The sequence below is a fragment of the Arachis hypogaea genome, chromosome 1, assembly GCF_003086295.3.
Source record: "Arachis hypogaea cultivar Tifrunner chromosome 1, arahy.Tifrunner.gnm2.J5K5, whole genome shotgun sequence".
Classification (NCBI taxonomy): Eukaryota; Viridiplantae; Streptophyta; class Magnoliopsida; order Fabales; family Fabaceae; genus Arachis; species Arachis hypogaea.
In genome coordinates, this window is record NC_092036.1 from 97,125,264 (window position 1) to 97,142,202 (window position 16,939).

The 16,939-nt window shown below is 30.9% G+C and overlaps 2 protein-coding genes and 1 long non-coding RNA gene across 4 annotated transcripts; 1 reads left to right on the forward strand and 2 right to left on the reverse strand.

The window, feature by feature from the left end:
* Positions 1-3,252: 3,252 nt before the first annotated feature.
* Positions 3,253-3,903, reverse strand: LOC140174657 (uncharacterized). The gene is made up of 2 exons (XR_011864368.1): positions 3,551-3,903; positions 3,253-3,408 (listed from the first exon to the last, which is right to left on the reverse strand). It is a non-coding gene; the product is annotated as an uncharacterized lncRNA (long non-coding RNA).
* Positions 3,904-10,082: 6,179 nt separating this feature from the next.
* Positions 10,083-11,473, forward strand: LOC112699490 (gamma-glutamyl peptidase 3). Its single transcript, XM_025751712.2, has 3 exons — positions 10,083-10,529; positions 10,606-10,938; positions 11,098-11,473. Exons 1-3 carry the CDS (start codon positions 10,203-10,205, stop codon positions 11,209-11,211), a joined length of 774 nt encoding a protein of 257 aa, XP_025607497.1. The 5' UTR covers positions 10,083-10,202; the 3' UTR covers positions 11,212-11,473.
* On the reverse strand, positions 11,436-16,325 carry LOC112699474 (histone-lysine N-methyltransferase ASHR3). 2 transcript variants are annotated; one of them, XM_025751711.3, is made up of 11 exons: positions 15,844-16,319; positions 15,610-15,756; positions 15,235-15,399; positions 14,295-14,321; positions 13,818-13,932; positions 13,515-13,605; positions 12,828-12,921; positions 12,641-12,719; positions 12,377-12,548; positions 11,973-12,053; positions 11,436-11,823 (listed from the first exon to the last, which is right to left on the reverse strand). In XM_025751711.3, the coding sequence occupies exons 1-11, from the start codon at positions 16,183-16,185 to the stop codon at positions 11,658-11,660; spliced, it is 1,479 nt and encodes a 492-aa protein (XP_025607496.1). In that variant the 5' UTR covers positions 16,186-16,319; the 3' UTR covers positions 11,436-11,657. The 2 variants fall into 2 exon arrangements, with proteins under 2 accessions (XP_025607496.1, XP_072053959.1); XM_072197858.1 differs by having other exon boundaries at positions 15,610-16,325.
* Between the last annotated feature and the right edge of the window lie 614 nt (positions 16,326-16,939).

Below are 16,939 nucleotides of genomic sequence, written 5' to 3' on the forward strand. Positions count from 1 at the left end.
TAATAAACTACATAAAATATCAAATCTGAGTGGTTATGGTTACTTATACATGTTAGAAAAACAAGGAAATTAACCAATTAGGTAAGCTCTACCTTCTTTTTGTAAACGAATTAGAGTGGGAAAAAATGGAATTATTAGTTCAAAAACTCGTGATCACCTAAACTTTCTCATACAATGAGATGAATTCATAGTGCATACTAATGATTTTTTAAATATTATGCAAATTTATTAAACAATGTAATGATATATACTATGATGCACAGAGATATAGGACACGACCTGACAGAAGATACAGTGATACGATATATATAAAATATAAATTAATTTTTAAATAAATAATAAAATATTTTTATATTTTATTGATTAAATTATAAAATAAAATTTTAATTATTTTTAATATCTTTTTTCAATTTATAAAATATTTAAAATAGTTTTGTTTTAATAAATAATAATATATATTATTTCTAAACTCATTTTAAAAATATATGTTAATTAAAAATAAAATTGAACACGCTGATATGTGATGATATTTAGATGTATCTAAATATATTTTAAAAAAATTTAATTTTTATTAATACACGATTGGATACAGCCGACACACATGTCAGAAAAGTATACACACACTTCTGATTGACATTTTAAAAGATTCTACAGTCCCAAGTTTTGTATGTGTTATTAATCTATTGAGTAACAGAAGCCTTCAAGTCTTAATTATATACAAGTATGGATAAAGGGGTTTGTGCTGTATGTCTAATTGATTCACATTGCATGCACTGTCAAGATAACACATTAGACTAGAGTGTTACTTGATGCATTATTTGCAACCCATAAATTTAAGAGAGGCATCTGGTTTTGAAAAAGCTTCGATATAGCTTTATATATAGTATAGAAATGGGTATGTATTTTTCTTTTTTTGATTGATAATTTGGACATACACCTGAAAATACAGAAAAATTATTTAATCAAGAGTTAAAAAATGAATGGCATGAAAGGTCCCTTGCAAAATCTTGGTCAGTTGACGAATGACGTTTACAAAAATTAGAAGGTGGAAAATCACCACACGCTGCCACATTCAATGTAAGCTTCTGTCAGATCCTAGTTTCAGTAGTCATCTGAGCCAACTATATTATATACATTTAATTATTTATCGAATCATTGATGTCCAAATAATTTTTCACTATAACTAGAACATTTTAATTGAAGTAGGCAACCCTATTTATTATGATACATGAAATTAGAATTTATTTACGGAAGCTAACATATCGTTCATGGTATAATATATAGTAGGTAGATCCTGTTTAATTCGAAGTAGCTAGTGCCTACACTACACTAGCAAGTTCCAATTAATGTGGTGAGTATATATATTTGATCAAGTCACGTGGCAAAGCTAAGTCAACATGGGTTTTATCATAAGGCCGAACAAAGTGGAAACAAAAAGAGAACCTAATTATGGGGACAATATAATGTATCCAAAGTACATTTAAATTTCACATAGGTGGGATCATCGTCCCCACTACCCTCTTATTTATTCACACAAAATGTGAAATGTTTCTACATACACATGTCTTTAATTTTGTGTGAATTCACGGGTTACTAGACCCCTCTTCAATTTCCTCTTTATCCAAAGTAGTGTTAATATTCTACTCTTATCTATAACACACATTCACATTATTATTTAAGTAAATTATGGATATGGGCTTGAATTGGAGTAGTTTAGGTTTGGCCGTATTCACATTTAACTATGCTTTTTTTTTTTTCACAATATCCTCTGATTTGACAGGGTAAGGACTAATCCGTTCGGAACTTGAGTTTGAACTTGTTAAGATAGTAGTATCAACCGGAAAGACCTGAACCATGATAGTATTCAGCTATTTTGCTTCTCATCAACGTTAGGTTCGTTAATTATTATGCAATAGTATTATTCCAAAAAATTGTTAGGAGGATCCGTCATCAAAATAAGACACTTCCGAGGAAGAATCATATTCCTCTTCTTTTTCTCCCCACCCTTCTTTATTCGTTTCAACTTTCAACCGTGCTCTGCACATCCATGCTTTCACGTGCATACAAAATCTAACACAAGAATGTTTGAGACTTAGTTTGCGCTTTATTGTCCAAAGTGATGGCCACTGCTCATTCGAAAATAGTTTTCGAAATTCGAATCGCACCAATTACATTTTTAAAATCGACAAAATACACCTCATTATCAATCTTAGAAACATGATTAGTACGAAAATATTTGATAACAAAAAAAAAATAACTAAAACCAACCAAAACTTGTCTTATTTAAAATACAAAATGAATGTAAAAAATAAATGATGTTAGTAATTACTAGCGAAACTAAAAGAGAAAAAAAAGGTTGGGAGGCACAAGGCAGAAGGAAAAGGACAGTTTTGCAAATGGACTAATGAGGCAATGGTGACCCCTAGCTCACAACTTTGTTGTTTTTGTTGATATGTTTACAAGAAAGAAAGAGAAAGAAGAAATGGTGGCTGGCTCACTCTTAAATAGGACTGGCAATTTCAGTAATTTTACAATGCAAGACCCTACCCTTTTCCTATTGGATGTGGATTGTCACCTCACCCACACCCACATCCACAACATTGATTGGACAACTTACATAATAAAACCAAATATTAACACACTGCAACCAGCCAAATTTGCATATACACTTGGATTAATTATTAATTATTGATGCCTAATTGAACTCAGGTACTAGTATTTCTAGTACTACATATTACATAACATACGTAATCTTTTATTATTTTAACTAACTAGGCTTAGCTAGCTTGTTAAGAGCAACTACCACAATGCCCAAGAAATAACAATAAAAATTTTGGTGAAAGAGACAGAAGCAAGGACTGACATTAAATTTGAAACGGTAATAAAACAGTGGTTTGGATGTTGAAGGCTCTGTAATGTGTACCTTAAGGGACCCCCAAAATTTAAAGCATCACTGCCCCAAAATCCTACAGGATTAGGTGCATCCCCATTTACTGCAAAAAAATTCAAGCACCTACAAGCCACAAGTGAAGAAGAAACCTCCATTTCCTTCTTTTAATTTGCTTTCCCAGCAAAAATTTAAATTAAATAAGGGCCATGATATGATGATTTTATTTTGTTCAGGCAATTCAGATCACAAGCAATAATATCAATATGATGAACTCCTTGCATATTAACATATGTTGAAAATCAGAAAAGTAAAAGAAATCATAATAGGCAATAAAATTCTACTATGAGTTGAGACTAAGCTAATAATAATAATAATAATAATAATAATAATATAGATTGAGCCGTGTAGCCAATATCACCTTCATGAGCAGCATCATAATAATGAAGAGCCAAATCAGGAGAGAAACAACAACAACAACAATTGGTGTTGATGAGAAACAGAAACAGGAACAGCACATCCTTGACAAAAGTAAAGGTTTCTCATCAACATCATCATCTCAATAAACACAAAGCAACCTGCTTGATGGATCCAATAATAATAATAATAATAATGATAAGAATAAGAATCTGAGGAAGCCAAAAGCAAAGGCCATGGACACACCAACATGTTTGGCTTCTTCTGCTTCAGCTTCAGTTGCTGCCACCAACTCCAAGACCACCCCAAAAGTGGTACCATGAAACAATGAATGAGCAAAGGCAAAGAGAGTGTATGTGGTGAGAAGAAAGAAACTACTAAGGAGGCAGGGATGGAGGACGTGGAGCTATGGCTGCTGTGTGTGCAAACATAATAATAATAATAATGGGGTGTAAGTGTAATAGAGTGTATGAAGGAAATTGAATTGAAGCTACTACTATGGTTCTGGTTCTTCTGCTTCTGCTTCCACCACTCTTTTTCTCTTTCTCTTTTTCTTTCTCTGTCTGAAATCTTTTTTAGCTCTCAATTGCTTGCCCCAGAAGTCCAGATTAGCTAGATTTGCGCAAGCAATCTCTGTCCTTTATTTCCTTCCACTCTTAACCCTCCTCATTTACCATATTTCCTCTCCTACCCCTCCTTCAATACCAGCCAAAACCATTATTTCCTCATTATTATTAAAAGGGTAAGCTGGTGACTTACACTATTTCTCTATCACACATTTGCCAAAATCAAAATTATTTCTTAACTTACTTTCTGCTTTTTCAAATCCTAATAATAAATCACTCTAATATATACGGAAAAATAGATATTTAAATTAATTAAATAATAATAAATTTTTAAAAAGATTGATTAATTGATTAAAGACTGAATTTTAAAAGATGAATAATATTTTTTATAATAAATATGAATACATTTAAAAATAAAAAGCATTAATTTATGAATATAATAAAATTTTGGAATATTATTTTTATATTTTTAGAAATTAAATTGGTGATCCTCCCTAAAGCAAATATGATGTGTCTATTCATACTTTTAGAAAGATCATAACATGCCTCTTAAACTTATTCTATTGTCTAAAATAATGTTAGTCAAATTACATAAGATTATTAGACCAATTAAAACTTTCTCTTATAAATTTTAATATAAGGATTTAACTAACTTGTATCTAAAGATATATTTTAAAAATATAATAATAATTTTTTAAAATATTTTTTATGTATTTAATATATTAAAATTTTTAAAAAATATTTTTTATGATATATTTAACCTATATTTTTAGAACACAAATTAATAAAATTCTTAATATAATTATATACTTAAAAAGTGAATTAAATGCTTACGGTTAAATTAGAATACATTATGAGTAGTAGTAGAGTATTAAATTGATGAGACTGGCCCATAACTCCTGTATTTTATTGTGTGCTTTGGGTACAAATCAAGACCTTTTCTCTAATATTTTTAAATTCATTCATGGTGCATAGGATTTCCAACCAAAAAAATATATATATTGGAAAGGCTCTCATTTTCTACCTGACTAAACAGGCTCACATGCCGAGGTTAAATTTATCGAGATAACCACCATACCAAAGGCTACAACTACTAACAACTATACACTACTATTAATACTTAGTAAAATGTGGCTCTACACCTAACATTCATTCGTTTTAGAATCTTTTTTCCTTTCTATTTATTTAATAAGCAAAATTTAAAATAAATTGGGGTAGGTTTCGGTTGGGTTTTTGCACTATATGGAGAAAATATAAATTTACTTGTGTTGGGGGCCCATATAAAAAGCCCAATGGGGCAGTTTGGTCTTTCGGTGTGTTCAAATAAAGGGTACTCGTAAAGGGAACCCGGATTTTACGTTTCCATTCTAACAGAACAAAAAGTTTTTGCTTCTTTCAACACAACATGTGAGATTGAGAAGGAATTACCCTTTCTGTGTTTTGCTGCAGTTTACTTGCATCACTGGTAAATGCATCTAATGCCAAACTTATTATAATATAACTTCATTCTTTTTCCTCCACGCAAAATATCATTTCTTACTAGTTACCAGTTACTACCCCATGAGGTGAAAAAGGTATATCTTTAATTTGTTAAAAGACAAAACTTTTTGTTTTTTTAATAAAACTAAAATATAAAACAAATAAGTTTTTATCCCAATATGTAATTATGAAGACAATCATTGTAAGTATTGAAAGAGACACAAAAACTGAGATTGCGAGACAGAAACTGAAATAAGTTTTAGTATTGTGTTTTGTGTAAAATAGTAGTAAAGTTAGAATTAATTAATTGAAATAGAGTTATTTTAGGTATAAAATATTATTAAAGTTTCAGTTTCTATATCAAAAAATCTCTATTCATGTGTTTTAATTTTTTGCAGGTACTGAAATACTGACATTTTAAAGACAGTAACTGAAATTTTAATACCAATTTCTAGACCAATAAACATAATATTAAATCACAATCTTTTTCATTTCTATCCTAATACTTCAAAAAAATGCTATGTTAGAGTCGTAGTTGTATAGTGTTTTTATATAAATAAGTAAATAAATAAAAGTAAGAATGATTATTTTTATATAGTTACAGAAAGCAAATTTTATATATATACTAAAAATTAATCATTAATATTAACTTAATTATTTATAGAAAAATATATACTAAAAGTATGTGAATATATATATATATATATATATATAATATTTAATTTTATTTATATATATCATATTTTTTAATTTTATATATAACGTAATTATAAAAAATATTTGATTACTAATATTTGTGACTCATGAATGTTATTTACTAATAATAGTGTGTAAGTCAATAAATAATGAATTTAGCTAGTATGTATTTTTAGGTCATATGATAAGTGTATTATTAGTGAAAAATTTAAAATTTTTTATTTAATAAATATATTAAAAATTAAAATTTTTATATTCTTAATAAAACAATTTTAATTTATAATCTTGATAGATAAAACCCATAAATAATAGATAGATTGCATGGGGGTACGGTGTTGATTGAGAAGGAGTGAAAAATAATTGATTAGGCAGAAAATGACGAGAAGCAGAAACATTTTGTATGAAAATGTAGAAGGAAAGAGAAGAGAAGAAGAGAAGAGGGGTGAGTGTGTTGCTGAGCTCAATGCTATCATAGAGAACAGCAAGAGACAGAATGTCTGAGGAAAAGTCAGATATCACAATTAATAAAATTTAATTTTTTTATTTATTTTAGTAAAAGGGTGAAGAAAACGAGACACAACCCAAGAGAAAGTAGACCAGCTCTTAAACCAAGATAAGTTCTTCTCATCCAACGGTTCTTCTTCAGTCTCACCCAAAGAGTAACAACAATGGTTACTTTGTGCGAGGATTAGGGTTACGTTAAAAATTGAGAAGTTGAGGTAACAAAAATTGGATGGTCTGATTTTTTAGAAATACAAAAATTAGATCGTTGGATTTTTTAGAATACGAAGATTAGACCGAGAGATTTGTGAAATTGAATAAAAGGATTTGTAAGAATACAGAAATTAGATCGAAGAATTTTTATTAAAAAAATTAAAAATTTGAAGTATAGAAGTAAGATATTTTGATTTGTGTATTTTTTATATTTTAAAAAAATACAAAAAAATTATAATGTTAAAATATATTACTATTTTTATTTTTATATAAAAAAAAGAGCTTAGTCTCCTATCTTTAGGATAATGAATAATATTTCAAATGGCATAATCTTCTCATATTCAATCAAGAGGTTACGGATTCGAATCTCTTATTTTTTGGTAGTAAAAAAAAAAACCTAGCATTTGCATTGGTGCATGGTATCCAATGAAAGAATTTTTTTTAAAGTAAATAAAAAATAAATAATTAATTATTTTTAATTAAAATAATAAATTTATATATGATAAAAATTATAAATTTAATAATTATTTTTTATTTTTTCACTGATCTTTTACCTAGTTATAGTATCCGGCATCAAAACCTAACCAATTCCAGATTTCCAGTGCCATTATCATTATAGTTTTATTTTATGTATTTATTATTTGCTTTTTATAAAGTTGCAAACTTTTTGATAATTAGCAGCGGGAACAATATTTTTAGGCTCGTTTCTCAATATGTCTCACGTCTGTACTCTATCTATATCTGTGGATATGACAGTCCAATTCTTTTTTTATTTTATTTTATTTTTTTGCATATTGTATTTTATTTTCTATTTGTAAAATGGCACATGAAAAAGTAGAACTGGCCCTTCTCTTCCTTCGCCGTCGCAATCCGCTTCCTATTTCTGAAAAGCTCATCATACACCTTTCTTACTTTTTCTAATAAATCGTTAAAGTAAAAGGGGACAACATAAACTACCCTTTTCTTTTTCTTTTTCGGTTTATTCACTACTTGGATCTTCTTAACCGTTCGGCCCAGAAGGGACAAAAAAGTGTTCAATTCTTATTGGCTGAACACCTTTTCACTTTGTACTTGGGCCTATTATATATCGTCTGGAGTGGATATTGGGCCCAATCAATTAGAAAAAAATTTTAAAAAATTATAAATAAATTCATAACCTTTTAAATTTTTAGTAAAAAAAATTAAAAAAAAAACAACAAAACAAATCTTTCACTACTTGAATAAAAACCCATTCACCTTGTTATAGTATATTTTAGACAGAATAATTAAAATATTTCAAATTTTAAAAAATAATAAACATTTTTGTACTTTTAATTAGTCGTATTTATTTTCGAGTTAAATAATCATGAGGCTAATTTTTTTCCATGAAAAAATATTGGCGTTTTTGTAGAAATAGAAGTATTTGATGTAATTACAGATAGGTGAATTTTTTAGATAGAAAGTCAACACGTTAGGAGCGTATTGGACACGTAGCAACATTCTGACCAATACACGTAACGTGTTAACACGTGGCAATATTTTTGCCAACACATGGGGGGCTTGCTACAACAGAGAATGTGTTGAATAATTTTTACAATAATACACTTCAAATATCAATATTCAACCAAAACACTATCTTTCTTTTCATATTAAAAATAATTTCTGTAGAATTTTTTTTTATCTAAAAAGATTATTGAACATTTGAAAAAATAAAATAAACAAATAAAGGAGGTTCCCTTTTCCCTATTGTCACTACTTACTACTGTTGAAGAACAGTTGTGTTGTATGGGTGGTTGGCAAAATGAGCAATTGAACATGTGCAGTTCTGTGTGAACACTGAACACTGAAGCAAATTCCAGGAACTGAGAAACCCTTCACTTTTATATGTGCTGCTATGCTTTCCACGTGCCATTATTATTTATCACCACCTTGTATGTCATACTATTTCAATTTCAATGGCCCCGTTTTGTTTCACTCTAATTAGTGAATGATATTTACAAAATCCAACATTCAATTGAACTTTTACTATATAATATCTATAGTCTTAAATTAATCAATTGAGAATGCTTGTAGTTGTGCCAAGTAAGAGCACAAAAACTGTTACTGACCTTGTTCTAGAGTTAAAAGGTGTAGTTAAATATGAGTATGTGATGTTATTATTAATATTTAGAAATATTTAAAATAAGTTCCGGTTAAATTAACTCTGTGTCTTGAGTAAAAGATGACATGATTGACATCAAAACTTATTAGCTAACATCATGATTGACTCTGTATTAGTATAGGATTAGTATATTTGCAACTAATATCGTTTTCTTTAGTGGGTGAAATAAAAGATTAATTTAATAACCACAGAAAGTAGCATGAGAGATACCAATACCATGTGTTGCACGTGATGGATTCGTTACTTCTGGAAAGATTGATAGAAGAAAAAAAACATATATATTGCTGATAAGCCACCCTAATAGCTAACACCGCGGAACGCTGCGGTCTTTGTACTGAAACGCGGTGGTTGCCATAATCTAACTTTCTTGTTTCTATTATTATTATTATTATTTAAATATGTTAGACTACACGCGTTTATGATTTATCAATTGTGTTTCTTATGGAAGAAACAGTATTCTGATTTAGTTTTATAGGATGAAACAAGGACACTTTTTTTTATTTATCATATTTATTTGTAGGGTACATTTTGACTATAATATTTATTTATCGACATTTATTTTTAATTTATATTTTTAAAATGAGTTTAAAAATAATATATATTATTATTTATTAATACAAAAAAATTATTTTAAATATTATTATAATTTATATTTCATATATATATATATATATATATATATATATATATATATATATATATATCTATCGTATTCATGTGCTTTATAAAAAAAATTAAATTTGTGTGTCTGTTTATCCTGTATTAATATCCATGTTTCATAGATTTTATACATTGATATGTAAGCTGCATTAAAATAGTCCATTCAAGAAATGATGTCGTATTACCTTTTTTTTTATCATATAGTACAATTAACATTTCAATAATGTCACAGAATTACTATAAAAATATCCCTTAATTATATTTAGAATATTATCTACTATTTCCTAAATATTCATTTATCTTGATTCCAAATAAACGCTCTGTTATTCAAAAGTTTTATACTTTTTTTATGTATAATAATTGTCATATTAAAATTTTTGTTCATCTTTTACTCAATAAATCTAGAGACAATAAAATCTACATATATATTAATCTAAAAAGTTTACCAGAAGACGGTCAACGGAAAAAAAATTATTATAATTTTGCAATTGGAACAAAATTAAATATAAATAGACGTGTGTAGTCTACAAATTAGCACACACAAAAATTGGTTTTGGTTTCTGGGTTAGATTCTCCTTTCAACTTTTCAAATCACGAACTCATTCATAATTGCTACCACTCCATCCTCTAATTTCACTTGAAGATGGTAATGAATAATAATGGAAATGGAAGAAGATATGGTTTGCTTCAAGCAGCAAAGGACCCTGAGTATGTGAAGAAAATGTATGGCGGATACTTGAAGGTGTATGCAGAAGCATTTGGTGAAGAAGGAGCAAGTTGGGATTTGTTTAGAGTGTGTGAAGGAGAGTTTCCTGAGATCAGTGAGCTCCATAAATATGATGGGTTTGTTGTATCAGGTAGTTCAAATGATGCATTTGGTAATGACTATTGGATCCTCAAACTTTGCTTCCTTTTACAAATCCTTGATGCCATGGAGAAGAAGATTCTTGGCATTTGCTTTGGTCACCAGGTACTGTATACAGTATACATTTCCTTCTCATTCAGCACATGCTTAGTCACGTGACCTGATTGTTCTCTATATATAGGTACTATGCAGGGCATTGGGTGGAAGGGTTGGGAGAGCAAAAAGAGGTTGGGATATTGGGATAACACAAGTGAGTTTTGCCAAAGATAGAGCTCCATTATGGTACCTTGATGACCATCATAACATGCCATCATCACTCTCCATCATTGAGATACACCAAGATGAGATTTTTGAGGTTCCTGTGGGTGCAAATGTCATAGCTTCCTCAGACAAAACTGGGGTTGAAATATTTGTAATTGAAGATCACATTCTTGGAATTCAAGGTCACCCTGAGTATAACAAAGATATACTATTTAATCTAATTGACCGCCTTCTTGGTATGGACAAGATAGAGGTAATTAACAAATTGAATATATTTTTTTTCAAACAAACAATTTATAGTCCATTATAATTAGAATAATCATGGTCTTTCCGTCTTTGTACTAAAAGGGAAATTTTATAATGATATATTATCCCAAAAGGCTTAACGATTTTTATTGCAATAATAATGCAGAAAAGGTTTGCTGAAGAAGTGAAGTGCCGAGTAGAATTGGGGGAGCCTGATAGGAAGTGTTGGGAAAAGATATGTAGGAACTTTCTCAAGGGACACCACAAAATATGTGACTAAATTGGGATTCAACCTTTTCAGTGTATATTAGATTATGATAATAATGATAAGTATATATAACTCCGAAAATAGATAACATGATTGAAATTTTAGATGGATAGAGAAATTCACTAATTAACATAACTCTGTACTTGAGATTCAGAAGACAATACAAATAGGAATGGTTGGATTTTTCCCATTGAATTAGTATCTTTTTGTTCAACTGTAATTTTTTCATTCTTAAATTCGATAAATAAAATAAAAGATTTATTTCATTGTTCAATTGCTACAAATGCCATTGTCGTCTGCTCTTAGCAAACTGATCCCTATCGCCCTGGTTCATTTTTTTTCGCTTTATCATTTTTCCTTTTCAAATGAGTTTTGCATTTGAAAATTCATCTCGGCTTTACATACAAAAGTGATGGCAATGCACAAGGATTACCAAAATAAGGCACCAAACAAACGAATCATACATGTGTTTCTATGGCAGGACATGCAGCTGAAGTTCTCTTACGCTTTGATCCCCAACCCCAACAAATATCTAACTTCACAATTTTCTTTTTCACCCCTAAAAACCCTCGACAATTTGGGGCACCACATTGACATTTTACCTCAGGTCCAAATTGCACAAATCTGATAAGTCAATAAGAAATGTTAATCTCTGATCACATAGATAAATTCACAGTTTATTTCCTGTGTTATTCTTAACATACCCAGAAAAGAGATGAGAATATGCACTAAGTAGAAAATAGAAAATGAAGAAAGAAAAAAGCAGGAAATACCTGTAATCATATGTTAAGGGATCTCCCGTTTCTATTGAACGGGAAGCAAATACACCAACCCGCGTTTCACCATCTACTTGCCTGCAAGAAACAGCGAAAACTAAGACGGATACACAGCAAGGCACCTGCCATGGAATAGACAAATTCTTTCCCTTTTTGTGTAGTAATATTTGGAAGATATCTCACTACTTGTTACATGTTTTAAGAACAAGTACATTCTGCAACTAAATGCCCATCTATTTAACTCTTTCTATTAAAATCTTTGTTAAATGTATGTATGGGTATTAAATCGTGATAGCAGTTAGCAGAACTTTGGTATAATATCAAAGAATTCCCATTTCGGGTTACACAACTAGTACAACAGTGAACTAATGAAGCCAATGGAAAGAATTTTTGGCACTAACCACTTCTCGAGAACACAGTTGGGATCACAACCATGGTTTAAGAAGCGAGCCATATTTCCTTTGAAGGTTGCATCTATAGTAAAATCTTTACGAATCTCACACATGTAAAAATTCTGTGCACCCCCGTATTTCATGTCCCAAAGCCTTTTTTCACATAAAGCATCATCAATGACTGCAACAGAACATTTCCGTTAATGGTGGAACGGCACACTTGAAAGATAAAAAAGGTTTTTAAAAATATAAGCCAAAAGAAATGAGAGCTACCTTCTCCAATATACTCAATTATGAATTCGCCTTTGTTGATGGTTTCAGCTGCCTCTACTCCCCATCCACAATGTTCAGTCTGAAACAGAAGCACATGGCTGCAAAAATTTAGAATTTTTCACCCCAAACAAAATTCAATCCCGAATATACACATTGAGATTAAAGGAGAAAAGGATGTTTCATAGACCTTGACCAGCTTAATCTTTTTCTCCTTGCGAAATGGCCTATTACCGCAATTTTCTGAGCAGCGACATGACTTTGAGCAACTTATGCATTGAACCCTAACAAAATGAAAACTACATGTTATAATAGAATATGGGAAACCTACAACTTATCGAAGCTATTAACAAGTCACTTGACAGGTATATGTCATGAAAATGAAATATAATAGAATCTATATAAGGTGCGGGTAAACAATGGGTGAACATTTATAACTTCTCGGATCCATGGGAGTAAAGATAAAACATTTTTTGTCAGACAAATGACATTTCTCAACAGGTATTTGCTGAACGGGTGTGCCAAGCTTCAATATCTCTTTATTCTCTATGATAACCATAAATTTCATTGTCAACTATAAATTGATAACAAAATAGAACAAGTACATGTTTATTTTAATGTTTATCGTTTATCAATGTCATGCTCTTACAATATCATCTAACCTAAACATGATTGCCATATCATTTGGAAGAGGTAATCTTTAGCTAGATTAGTTTAAAATGTAACAACCCCAGACTAAACAATGGTGTAAAAGGTTATCATTATCACTGAATCAAATCGCATAACACAATGAAATCTAAAATCCATCTATACCTAAGCGGAAAAAAATTGATAAAATATGTAAATAAACAAACGACCGAAGACAATTCACAAGTACCTGCACACACAATCATCCGAACAGGTAGAGCTGCAACTGGTACACCCCGCACCATCATCTTCGTCACTACGCTTCTTGACTAAGTAGGAATCTAAGATTAGATTAAGGTTAGCAATATCATGATCGGCAGTCAGCACAGAAGTTAACCTCTGTTAATGAGGAATGCAATGACAAACAGTAAAACTAGATATCCTAACACAGATGTCATAAAACTATTTTACTTAGCATTCTTAAGGAGAACTGATTATTTATTCTTAAATGAATTGGTAACTGTTTCAGCAAAATAAATAAAATGTAGGATACTGCGCCTTATATGCACATATGATGGTGGTTCCATCTTAGTCTCCATCTCTTTCCATGTAAGATCAATCTTGAAATCCTCATTGACATATGGAACAGGCAACCGACGAAATACTTCCTGGAAAAGGCCAGGGAAGTCAACGAAATTGTTGGCCAGAGATTAAACATAATAATGCAAATGGAACATGGTCAAAAATATTATCATCTATAACATTCCAAAATCTAAATATAGAAAAAAGACACTTGCATAACAGAACCCTACAGAATTGATGGCAATTTAACAATATAAAGCACTTCTTTTTCTTCCCAAATAGGTATCTCTTATTATCTCTAACAACGAGTATCCCAAAATGTAAATGTGCCATGCCAAGACGTCATTACTTTCCAAACATTTACCATGGCTCCACGAGAAATAGAAGTACAGCACAAGATTTATACAAATATGATTTGAAGAAAGAACATATGAGTCATAAATCTAACCTGTATGTCACTTGTGGAACCTTCGAGCTGCTTATCCAACAAATACAACAGTCCTGTCAGCAAACCTAATAAATGAAAAATACTAATAAAAAAATAAAAAAATGGAAATAAATAAAAATAAGCTGATATTTTTGTCCTTCATGACGTATCTCACTCAGTTGAGAAAAATATATCCAAAGTAGTCAAACCACTACTTTTTCCATCTTAAGCAAGGATTAATGGCAACCAAGTTTTTTCAAAGACAGAATTTTATACAAAAACTAAACTTCAGAACCAAATTCCAAGTGACGCATTAATGTTTTCAAGGATCATAGTACGATTTAACATAAAAGTGAAATCCAGTGAGAAACATGATCGACACTCCACATGTGACAACCTCCGATAGATAATTTTAACTCTAAATAAAATTGCAGTAGTATGTAGTTCTGATGATTGTGCAAAAGTATCTGACAGCGTGATCTAAGACAAGCTAAAACAAAAATGTAAGGCTGCGAATAAATTCGGGCATAGTTTACACTCACTGAAAAGTTTCAAACTAGTGCCCATATCCCTTCCCACTCCCACTCGTCCTCCTTTAAAATTTTTTATTGGACAAAATTAAAGAGACAGTAAGAAGACAGTAAGAAAAACCAAGTAAAGAAACAAGAAATTTGAGATTAGCAGACGCCACCAGTGTTAGTGTTAAAAAAAAATCAGTAAAATTAGAGCTCACAATAAACTGGAAAGCATATCCTTGTGATTGTGATTTAAGTTGTAGAGAGGAAAATGATAGGAGGGAAAGGAACAAAAAACACAAAAGACTAACATAAAGAAAAGATATTCCCAAACAGGGCAAAGAATTAAATCTGAATATGTCATGTATCTAATGAAAGCATCTATTGCAGCGTAAACAATCAATATGCAGTGACAGTAAAAGGTCTCTGTGAAAAGATAAAATGACCTTCCCATCCAATCGCCAATCAGAAGGATGCCTCCAACAAATAGCATGTCCAGGATTGTCCTGTAGGCTCACCACAGCCTCTGGCCATGGGGCACATTTTTCATGAAATGCGTTTGTACAACGCACACACCGCAACTGCTTCTTTTGTTTGCAGACAAAGCATGCCTGTTTATAGAACCATTTTTCTCAATTGCATTAGTGGGCACAACACTAAAGTTAATATCACAAATTATAGCTACGCCCTAAACCCCCTCTATCACTGAGATGTGATTATAATGCCAATTATGAGCATATAGCATCCACACACACCCGTGGCCATCTTAATTGAATCTATTCATTACGCTGATTGTAAGATGCGATTCATCAAATACTTACATGTCGTGAGCACTTGAATTTTTTTGGATTCGAGATCCCCATAGTTTCTTTTGCACAATTGATATGGTAGATTCCCCCACAGCCACGAACAGAACAACATAGCTCCTCCCCTGGGCACACTAGACGATGGCAAACAAGGCATTCAACCTGAACCAATACACAGAAGTAGATTCTAATCCCCCCAGTGTTCATAGCAAAATCTACAGACTTCAGGGAAAAGAAATTGAATTGTACCATTTTGGAAGCGCCAACGAGGAAGGGAAGTGAGAATTCAAGATCGGGATCCTCGGAGCCAATCTTGTTCCTCTTCTGAGAGAACTCTCTGATTCCATCCTCCAAACCCTTGGCGTCACCATTAGCTGCTTTGACGGCAGGAACCTTAATCTCGGTTCCGTGAGTTTTGTGGATGCGAATGCCATCTTGCCGAAGAGCATAGCGCGTGTAAACAACGGTGTTGGATGGTGGCGATAGGTTTTTGAGGTTGGCTGAGTGGAGAGAATTGGTTAAGACAGGAGGGTCTGCGGGGGTGGGGAGAGCTAGAGTCTCGGAAAGAGACAAATTCCCCAAATCGGGCATGGTTGGCGGTGGAATTTGGAACCCTAGAATTTTGGAGGAAGATGCATGGATTGGAAGAAGAAGAAGAAGAAGACGAAGAAGAAGAATAGGGGGAGGTGGATGAGGAAGAAGGGAGAGAAGTAAAGACTGAAAGGAGTAAGGAGGAGAGTGGCCAAATAAAATGAGCGGGAAAATGTTTTCGTTTTATAATTTCATCTCAGAGCGCGGCGGAGGAATTTTTAAATTAAAACCATTAAAGACATTTAATTTCATAAATTGAAAATATTAATTACTATTAAATGAAATTAAATACCGGAAGACTTGTAAAAATGCCAAATGTTATTAATTAAGAAATGAATTTATCTATCTTGTACTCTAAGACTATTTTCAGTAGAAAATTCATCTCGATTTTTATTTATGGCTCACATGTCATAAAAAGTAACTCTACATTAGTTTTTGCGTTATAAACAATAAATAGAAACTCAAAGCATCTCACTTTTCTCCATTAGGAGAAACTAATTTTAGTCTTTATTGTAGTTCCACTTAATTAATTAATTAAAATACTTAAAATTAATGTAATTAATTTTTCTCAATAATATTATTTAAATTTATAAATTTAAAAATAATTCACTATTAAAAGATATTAATATTAAATAAATTCATATATAACAATAATACACACTATATAATTCGAGATCAAACTAATTTGTAAAATTACTTAATACAAAGAAAAACATAATTAAGCTTTATAACTGACGACAAACATTATAAAATT

What these genes read in the sequence shown, in the direction of transcription:
- LOC112699474 (XM_072197858.1), bottom strand. Translation starts at nt 16,185, where the DNA reads ATGCCCGATTTGGGGAATTTGTCTCTTTCCGAGACTCTAGCTCTCCCC. An exon ending in AATTGAGTATATTGGAGAAG is followed by an intron (nt 12,549 to 12,640) that starts GTAGCTCTCATT and finishes GTTCTGTTGCAG; the next exon opens with TCATTGATGATGCTTTATGT. An exon ending in CCCTTAACATATGATTACAG is followed by an intron (nt 11,824 to 11,972) that starts GTATTTCCTGCT and finishes TTGACTTATCAG; the next exon opens with ATTTGTGCAATTTGGACCTG.
- LOC112699490 (XM_025751712.2), top strand. Translation starts at nt 10,203, where the DNA reads ATGGTAATGAATAATAATGGAAATGGAAGAAGATATGGTTTGCTTCAA. An exon ending in GCATTTGCTTTGGTCACCAG is followed by an intron (nt 10,530 to 10,605) that starts GTACTGTATACA and finishes CTCTATATATAG; the next exon opens with GTACTATGCAGGGCATTGGG. An exon ending in TTGGTATGGACAAGATAGAG is followed by an intron (nt 10,939 to 11,097) that starts GTAATTAACAAA and finishes ATAATAATGCAG; the next exon opens with AAAAGGTTTGCTGAAGAAGT.